This window comes from Oncorhynchus keta, chromosome 28 (assembly GCF_023373465.1).
Source record: "Oncorhynchus keta strain PuntledgeMale-10-30-2019 chromosome 28, Oket_V2, whole genome shotgun sequence".
NCBI classification, from domain to species: Eukaryota; Metazoa; Chordata; class Actinopteri; order Salmoniformes; family Salmonidae; genus Oncorhynchus; species Oncorhynchus keta.
The window spans coordinates 17,275,413-17,285,935 of NC_068448.1; the positions used below are offsets into that span (position 1 = coordinate 17,275,413).

General features: G+C 40.6%; 1 protein-coding gene across 1 annotated transcript in view; it reads left to right on the plus strand.

The window, feature by feature from the left end:
- Positions 1-9,710, plus strand: part of LOC118360738 (teashirt homolog 2-like) — a 75,545-nt gene extending 65,835 nt beyond the window's left edge. Inside the window, exon 2 of the mRNA XM_035740090.2 lies at positions 5,979-9,710. Coding sequence (XP_035595983.1) covers positions 5,979-9,022 — 3,044 coding nt within the window. The 3' untranslated portion in view covers positions 9,023-9,710. The remainder of the gene's footprint in view (positions 1-5,978) is intronic.
- Positions 9,711-10,523: the final 813 nt, after the last annotated feature.

Genomic DNA, 10,523 nt, shown 5'->3' on the forward strand with positions numbered 1-10,523 from the left:
GATTTGTGAGCTGCGAAAACTGTAGCTTGAGACAACCGGAGAGCAGTTCAGGAAAGTGGCACAGACATGCAGACCTGTCACTGGCACCTATGAATTACCCAATTTTCTGTGAAGATAGTATTACCTGGGATATTGCAGGCAGCTGTCCATTAGCTAACCCTGTCAGGCTGCTCACTGACTGCCTTGTCACTTTAATGAGGGAAATGTTGACCTTCCATGGGATAAATGTTGATATCTTTACCATTACAAAGTTAATACTAACAGGCTAATAGTGGAAGTTCAATACTGTTACTGGGGAAAAACAGACTAATTTCAGCATGCTAACTTGGAAAATGCCAAGATTGTCATACATTTTTAAATGTTTGTATTTCTGTATTCTGATGTGTTTAATACCCATTCAGTATTGTTTTAACTGGGGGGGGAAATAATTCCTGTAAGTGTGAGAATATGATTTCTTATACTACGTCTACCACTACACATTCACTAGGCTGTGTTCTAAAATTGCCTTGGCTCAGAAAGTGACTGCTTCTCCTGGATATTCAGGCATTGTTGTGCCAGGGGTCTGTTCTAACGGATTCATGTTATAAACACCTCAAGTAGCTGTTTTATGATGGACACCGTAGGTTTTTTTACCTTTGCATATCCCTGTCTGAAGATAGACATTTGTAGTGACACAGATTTGAGGCTTTGCAGGGGTTTATGACATGATAAATCTCAGCCCTGGCATGCCAACCCTCTCATTTTACAAGCCTAGTTAGACTGAATGCTGCCTATACCAGACTAAAAGGCACAACATTTCCTCAGAAGGTCTACTTTGTAATTTAGGAAACATTCATAAAAGTTGATGATCACTGAAATGATTACATCCTCAGTATTATTGCATCTTGTTTAATCTTGTACTGTATTTTGACAGTTGTAGCAATTGTAAACTACAGGTATTCAGTTGACAATTTACTACTAGGGTGGAGTGTTCCAGTATCGCATTGACACATTTTGTCATCTTAAAGTTTTAGGATCTTAATTTGAGACTGTTTGCTACAGCAGGAAAATAATCCAGGAAATGTGAATTATTATGTGGATTATGCTTAATGGACATCGATGTAGGAGTTTCTACATTTTTTGTAAGAGAAATTCAAGTCTGAAATTTGAAAATGAGTGGAAATTACAATCTTCAGAAGCCTTTTCAAGCCTCAAATAGACTACAAGTGTTACATTTCCTGCCTCCCTGGAAAGTTATTCTGCAACAGGTGATCAAATTATGATCATACATTTGTATCGGAGATGTAGACTACAATGTCCCTAAGTAGCATCAGAGAAGGCTCTGCCCTTGCATTTGATATTGCTAATTGGCATCAACCAAGGGTTGGAAAAATGGAGTTACAAAGAGTGTGAGAAGTGGAAGTAGACATGTGGGTCACCCCTGGTCATCTTGGCGTCACCCCTGCCTGGTGCCTTTGGATGTTGATAACCAAAGATACTGTATATAATGACGAGATGGTCTTGTCTCCGCCCTAACTATGGGAGTGGTTGTCGCAAATGTGGGAAGGCAGGCGGTCTGTATTCCCGCATGGACGGGAGTGGAACTTCTCGCGTCACATCTTTTTGACTGATATTACTTCTGACCAAATGGGCAGGAAATGCTGCTGATAATTTCTCTCAATTTCGTCTGGAAATACAAAATATACTGAATGTAGACTGTTCTCACATTCTCTTACTTTAGGATTTTAATTCCTTATAATTAAGTTATCTTAATACGTTTTTGTTTCATTAAATAGCCATGCTGAGTGTGATAGTGCTCTATGGCAGTGTAGATAAAGCTACTTGAACATAGTAAATTGTATCATCTAATTGCCATGAAATAACAATTTATTGGATGCATGTCAGCTCCATTGCGGTATGATTGCTAAATGTCTTAGTGAAATATTTATTAATGCTAATTCCTAATCCATGAATTAGTTAGAAGGTTCACTATCTGCATGAAGTAGGCTAAGTAAAGCTGTTTTGCTATATCTGCAATATGTCACCAGACAATCCTTGAAACTTCTACTTGAAAAGGCTCTTTTATCAATCAATATTTGGTGATGGTCGATATAAGTGAAAGGTTCTACGGTAATTTGAATTTGCCAAAAAAGCAATGTGCTATAATTCTGTCCATAGTCTCTATCAAGACTTTCAAACTAGAAGACATTAACTAGAAGCTTGTCATAGGTGATAGTGTTCTTGTTTATCTGTGATAACTACAGTTGAAGTTGGAAGTTTACATACACCTTAGCCAAATACATTTAAACTCAGTTTTTCACAATTCCTGACATTTAATCCTAGTAAAAATTCCCTGTTTTAGGTCAGTTAGGATCACCACTTTATTTTAAGAATGTGAAATGTCAGAATAATAGTAGAGAGAATGATTTAATTTCAGCGTTTATTACTTTCATCACATTCCCAGTGGGTCAGAAGTTTACATACACTCAATGAGTATTTGGTAGCATTGCATTTAAATTGCTTGACTTGGGTCAAATGTTTTGGGTAGCTTTCCATAAGCATCCCACAGTAAGTTGGGTGAATTTTGGCCCATTCCTCCTGACAGAGCTGGTGTACCTGAGTCAGGTTTGTAGGCCTCCTTGCTCGCACACACTTTTTCAGTTCTGCCCACATATTTTCTATAGGATTGAGGTCAGGGCTTTGTGATGGCCACTCCAATACCTTGACTTTGTTGTCCTTAAGCCATTTTGCCACAACTTTGGAAGTATGCTTGGGGTCATTGTCCATTTGGAAGACCCATTTGCGACCAAGCTTTAACTTCCTGACTGATGTCTTGAGATGTTGCTTCAATATATCCACATAATGTTCTTTCCCCGTGAGGCAATCTATTTTGTGAAGTGCACCAGCCCCTCCTGCAGCAAAGCACCCCCACATCATAATGCTGCCACCCTCGTGCTTCATGGTTGGGATGGTGCTTTTAGGCTTGCAAGCCTCCCCCTTTTTCCTCCAAACATAATGATGGTCATTATGGCCAAACAGTTATATTTTTGTTTCATCAGACCAGAGGACATTTCTCCAAAAAGTACGATATTTGTCCCCATGTGCAGTTGCAAACCATAGTCTGGCTTTTTTATGGCGGTATTGGAGCAGTGGCTTCTTCCTTGTTGAGCAGCCTTCCAGGTTGTCGATAAAGGACTAGTTTTACTGTGGATATAGATACTTTTGCACCTGTTTCCTCCAGCATCTTCACAAGGTCCTTTGCTATTGCTCTGGGATTGATTTGCACTTTTTGCACCAAAGTACGTTCATCTCTAGGAGACAACGCGTCTCATTCCTGAGCAGTATGACGGCTGCGTGGTCCCATGGTGTTTATACTTGCATACTATTGTTCGTACAGAGGAATGTGGTACTTTCAGGCATTTGGAAATTGCTCCCAAGGATGAACCAGACTTGTGGAGGTCTACAAAAATTCTGAGGTCTTGGCTGATTTCTTTTGATTTTCCCATGATGTCAAGCAAAGATGCACTGATTTGAAGGTAGGCTTTGAAATACATCCACGGGTACACCTCCAATTGACTCAAAGGATGTCAATTAGCCTATTAGAAGCTTCTGAAGCCATGACATCATTTTCTGGTATTTTCCAAGCTGTTTAAAGGCACAGTCAACTTAGTGTACGTAAACGTCTGACCCACTGGAATTGTGATACAGTGAATTATAAGTGAAATAATCTGTCTGTAAACAATTGTTGGAAAAATTACTTGTCATGCACAAAGTAGATGTCCTAACCAACTTAAACAAGAAATTTGTGGAGTTGTTGAAAAAATGGTTTTAATGGTTCCAACCTAAGTGTATGTAAACTTCTGACTCCAACTGTATGTATAAAACAATCAATAAAACATGTCTCTGTACTCTGACAACACTCCCTCTCTTGCATGGGGGGAAAGAGGGTGTTTTGAAGGCCATCAATGATCTCAGTTGCCCAATCCAGAAGTTTCTCTTGTGGTTGAGGGTCATAGCACATTCGGGAATCTCTGGTGTGCTGTGTGGCTCCTTGTTCTCCATGTTTTTTTTGAAGTTTTGTGTCCCATGACCATCTTCATCCATTAGCTGGCAACCTCTAGAGCGTGTCCTGGGGCACTTGTGAAATACTGATTTAAAAAAACACTTTTTTTCCAAATGCGAAGGAGGATGACATTCTTCATTCTATGGGCTGACCCAGTGTTCTGTAGTACTTGGAGTGCTCCTTACATTCCTCATTCCATAGATTGCCCCTAAATCAAAGGTGAAATATTACCCACATTAGATCCATAGGTTCCTAAACAAGGCCATTGTGTCCTTCTCATGTTTATCTAAAAGCACATCTGCCATAACTTCTCCCAAAATGCAAATTTTCCAACATGAATAAGAGAACATACTGCAAGATGTCTCTTCAAAAGTATTTTTTTAAGTAGTTTGTTTTCATATTGTAGACTGGCTAAATTTGAGAGGGACCTTAATTCAACAGAGAAGAGTTTTATTGTTTTGTATTGATAATAGTTTTCCTGATTCATTTACTGTATGAATATCTGATCCTCCAGCCCTGTTCAAAATGGCTTAATATGCTGTATCACAAGTAATGCAAATTAGATTATGTTAAATATGTCAATTAGAAAAATGGTTGTTTCATTATCAGTTAATTGATGCAATAACATTGAGCCCTATGAGTGTGAACAAACAAGTGAATAATGAAATGGATAATTGCTGTTTATGAGACTGTCAAGGACAATATAACAATGTGACAGATTGCCAACAACTTCTAGAAATGTTAGTTAATGATCTTATGATAAATACATATATTTTCAACAATTTACTGGTTCTTGGTTGTGCTGTGATTCATGTGTTAATAATTATCCAGATTTAGGTTTACATTTTCATAAAGAATTAAAATTTCACTGTCAAGAAAGACTGTCTCACTCTGTAACCACTTAATGGAGACAGGATACATTTAATCTCATTTTGAAATCTGAAATGTAAGTAAACCCCTCTCATCTTGCAAGGCTCAGGCTTTTTCATTTATTCATAGAACACTTGTGGAATATTAGAATATCGCTCAGTCTTTGTAATTTGGTGCAACACAATCTGGTGGATCCAAGCATGGGAAGATATTATCCAACTGAGAAAGCTTCAGTTTTTTCATTGCAAGTTCATTGCAGTTTGGAGATAATCATAATCACTTTGGAATAGGCCACTTGCAATAACACTTAGTAAAACCCTACAAAGAAATCAATTGCATTTTGCCTGTCATTGGCCAACGATTGTTGTAAACATTTCAACATGAGGCAGGGAAACCTTTGACACAGAGGAAGAAGTCAATGGCCCGCCGTGAATCACAAGGAGCTGCTTGACCTCTAGTAGTTTGTTAAAAAAGGCATGTGACATCCACACTGTTGATCCTCTCATGTAGCTCAGGCCTGCATTGTGCATGTAGCCTTGTGTGGATTTCACAGTTTCTCTGAAAACAGAACAAACAAAACCTCTTGTTTTGACATACTTTGCATATTTTTCCACTCTTGGAAATATTTCAAATGCTCAGAAGTGATTGCAACTCAACTAATTTCCCTCTCCTATGGTGATTTCTTACTATTATGTAGTCTAAACAGAGATAGGGGTCTTGTAATGAATAACCTCGTCCCCAGGCTATTGGGCATATAAGCCTGGGATATCAACGATTCAAACTTGGCCTTAGAATTCTATGGTCACTCCCACTATGGGAGTTGCCTACTGAGTCAAGTATTTGTCATCATGACTGTGAGGCGTGGGGAGGGTTACAAGGAAGATGTTGTAGATTAAGCCAATGCCTATGCACCGGGAGTTTCTCCCGGTCTTTCTTTATTGTCTAACGAAGACACAGTTTGAAGCGTTGGTCCACCAGATTTTCATTGGACGGAAGTGTCTGGGAACGAGATTATGTGAAGCGTAATAACAAAGGCCTCTAAATTGTATCTCTCCTTCTTTTTCAGTATACGAGCCTGATGAACATGGCGTCATGCGAGAGACCATCCCTGAGGATGACGGAGAGAATGACACTCCATCTGAAGAAAAGACGAGTCCCAAGGCCTCAGAGGACAAAGAGATGGACAACAAAAGCAGCTACAGCTACCAGGACTCCCCCGTCAGTGTCCTTTCCCATCAAGAAGCCGAGTTGGAGTCGCGCCTTAGCGACGCCAGCGATAGACTATCACTCTCAGACTTCAAAAGTTCCTCACCACCTGAAAGCCAGAAGGACGAGGGGAGCAGCGGTTTGAAATACAAGGATGACATGCACAGCAGCCTGGAAAAAATGAGGGCCGCCTATGCTAACTTCCTCTCAGATTCCTACTGCACAGGGATCGGAATGGACTTGAAAATTAGCAAAACTCCCAGCGAGGCTAACTGTGACAGCACCAATGTTAGCACCAAGAGTGAATTTGACTGGCATCAGGATGCACTATCCAAAACCTTCCAGCAAACACACTCCCCAAAGCCTGTGTCCAAACCCAACCTCTTCAGCTCGGTCCACCTCTACAGACAAAGCAGCAAAGCAGGTGGGACGGTGTTTACAGGGGCCAGCCGTTTCAAGTGTAAGGACTGCATTGCATCCTATGACAGTATTGTGGATTTGACAGTGCACATGAACAAGAGTGGACATTACCAGGACAACAATCATGGCAAACCAAGCAATGCCTCCACATCCTCTTCCAAATCAAGGAAACGAAATTTGCAAGACATGGAAGGGAAAGAGGATGCACAGAAAGTTTTGAAGTGTATGTTCTGTGGCCATTCTTTTGAGTCCCTCCAGGACTTGAGTGTCCATATGATAAAAACTAAGCATTACCAAAAAGTACCTTTGAAAGAACCTATTCCAGTACTCTCACCGAAATTACTGCCACCAGGAAAGAAACGGACCTATGAGGCCAACAGACCTTGTTCTCCTGATTCTACCACAGGGTTAGCTGGCTACAGCGAGGCCCAACGGTCCGCTGCTATTTCAAATGCTAACAGTAATCGCTATGGTTATCAGAATGGGGCTAGCTACACTTGGCAGTTTGAGACATGCAAATCTCAGATTCTAAAATGCATGGAGTGTGGAAGCTCACACGATACCCTGCAACAACTCACCACTCATATGATGGTCACTGGACATTTCATGAAAGTTACAAACTCAGCCTCTAAGAAAGGGAAACAGTTAGCTCTGGATCCCTTGGTTATAGAGAAGATGCAGGTATTAGCTGAGCCGCTTGCTAACGAAACTGATGGCGATAAAGTGTCTCCAAAAACATATTCCCCAAGGGTCAGTGAGAAAGATAGCCAGAGGGATGACACATTGGACAAAATGGAAGAAAGTGAAGTGAAAGATGACAAGGCAGACAGTGAGGATCAAAAGGCAGGGAACAGGGTGATTAAATATCGCTATCTTCGTGAGGAGGATCTGGAGCAACAGGGATTGTCAGGTGGTGGGGGGGATATCCTCAAGTCTTTAGCCAACACGGTCGCCTCTGCAATCAACAAGGCTCAGACTGGGACCCCCAGCTGGAGTGCCTACCCCAGTATCCATGCTTCCTATCAACTCTCTGGGATCATCAAGAGCAGCACTCATCTCTCAGCGTCTCCCCCCATTCAGATAAAGCACACATTCAACCACAAGCTGAGACCGATCGCCCCAAAGGGGAAGTTTCTTCAGGGTGCTGGGGGAGTTGACACTCCACAGCAACCGTATCGAAAAGCGGACACCAAGAAAGAAAAGATTGGCATTAGCGATGGTAAAGAACGTCTGAATATTAAGTTTGATCTGGTGGAGAATAATGACAGCGATTGTCAGGACGATTCCTCTACCTCTTCAAAGCTCAATGCAGACTGTCTGAATGAAGGGAGTGATGTGATCAGAGGGAAGTTGAGCCCAGATTTCTCAGACAGAGGCAAGACACCAAGCCCTCCTGCCACCAGTGGACGAAGCACTACTTCAGAGCTTGTCAATGACACCCCGGAAATACTTGGCATAAACCCTCTAAGTGCACTGCAGTCAGTTCTGAACAGCCATTTGGGTAAAGCAAATAAGCCCACCAATTCAAGATCTGAAAATAGTAAACCATCTGCTCGCTCTCAATCTATATTAGCTGAACTCAACCAGAGTATGGATAAACCAGCAGTGGTGCATGCTACCCCTGCTAGGAACAGCGCTAACATTGCCTTCCTGTTTTCTAGCAATGATCAGCCAATAGACCTGACAAAATATAAACCTAACAAGCAAAGTTCCTCCCATCTACAAACCTTTGCCCCAATGCCACAGAAACACGCTCTGTCTGACATTGCTGACATGGTCAAGGTTCTTCCTAAAGCCACCACACCAAAAGCCTCTATGTCATCAAGGATACCCACCATGAAACTGGAATCAGACGTGAGACGCTCTGAGGACGTGTCGGCTGAGGTATACTCGGTTCACAAGCGCAAGGGAAGGCATTCGAACTGGAACCCCCGACATCTTATCATCCTCCAAGCCCAGTTCGTCTCCAGCCTCTTTCTGACTTCTGAGGGCAAGTACTTACTCTCAGATCTTGGTCCTCAGGAACGAATGCACATCTCTAAGTTTACTGGACTGTCCATGACAACCATCAGCCACTGGTTGGCCAATGTGAAATACCAACTTAGGAAAACAGGGGGGACCAAGTTTCTGAAGAGCATGGACACTGGCCATCCGATCTTCTACTGCAATGACTGTGCTTCCCAGTTCAGGACACCACCAGCATTCATCTCTCACCTGGAATCACACCTAGGGTTCCAAATCAAAGATATGCGCAAATTGCCTATTGAGCATCAGACGAAGGTAGAGGAGCCAGAACTGTTAAAGGCTCTCAGTGTCCGTGCGACAGAGACGCTAGTCACAGAGGAGGATGTTGACACTAAGTTCAAATGTAAGCTGTGTTGTAGGACATTTGCTAGTAACCATGCAGTTAAACTCCACTTGAGTAAAACTCACAGCAAATCACCTGATAACCATTCACAATATGTGGAAATGGATAAAGAGTAGGAGTTGCTCATTTTTGCTACCTTTTTTGTTGTTGTTCATTTTTGAAACACTGGTTAGATATTTCAGCCATGTTTCCAGTAGCATTGTGTAGTATGAATAAAGACATTGAAAACATTTAATTGAATATGACATGGACACACTGGCTAGACTAAACCCTAAAATGTTAAAGAATACACCAACTTATACCTTTGCACCCTTCTCAAATGCATCACCAGTAATGAAATGTATTACTGCTTGAAATATAACTGCTAACGTTTGCATGCAATAGCTCTGGCTATGACTACTATTTATTTGTAATAATATGTCAAGTTTCAATTGTATTATTTCAAAGACAATGTAATGGATCAATTGTAATGTTCATCTCCAATGCTACACCTTTGTAAAATATGCAGCTGTTTTAAACAGGTAGCCAGACACGTTAACACATCTATTGCACTGTACATTGAACTGTACAGTGAATTGCTATGTAAAAATGTTTTGTTTCATTGATAGAACAGAAAAGCACTTTAATAAATGTTAAATCACCAGTTTAGAGTCAGATTATGTACATGAACCCAACAAATATAGACAGGTTGGAAACGAGGAAAAATCAAATATAAATGTGTTTCATTTTAAAAGGATGACAGTGAGACAAATGATACCTGCACCTTCTTTTTTTTACCAATTTAAATAAAGAATTAACATTTGATACCAGACTGTGTTCATTTTAAGTTTTCATGAGTCTCCTGTACGTCTTCTGAAATATTGTAACTTAACAATATATGCGTAGATCAATGTGTGGTTGGGAATGACTGTGTTCTTCATAACAAATAGACATTTTCTTCAGCTCTTTTATTTCACAGCTATAAAATATAATTGCCTGCTAAATTCATATACATTTTACACAATGAATCTCTCTTCTTTCCAGCAATCAAGTCCCTCAATTACCACCACCATCAAATCTCTGTTTAATACCAGGCGGCTGACATTTGATGGCAAATGGAGAAAAGCACATGGGCTCTATGGTGATTTGAATACTGTGACACCAACTTGCCCTCTGCTGGAAATGAGCAGGCAATCACAATTGTTCATCAGATGACTCCTAATGCAGTTAAAGTATTCAGCTATAATTTCTTCTTGCATTTATAATTACTGTCATATACCACACACCTCAGTGAGCAGATTAAAGCTATAAATTATGTAATGCCTCGCCTCACCAATGGTTCCCCTAATTCGTCTGTAGAGCCATTATGTTGTAGAGCAGCAACTTATTTTAAATTGAGACCAGCACAAATGATCTAAGATATGGGAAGATTATAGTGGGAAAACTGATTGCAATATTCAGATCATTTGTGTTTATTCATGGAAATTAAAATGTGAGATTGAATTGTCTTAAAGAGGAGATATGCCTCAGTACTGCTGAAGTTGTAAGCATTCAAAATGTCACAATTTTGCTTAAGTTCCTTTATCCTTTGAAATTACTGTAGAAATTCACTGCAGTATTGGATGTGGGACAACAAGC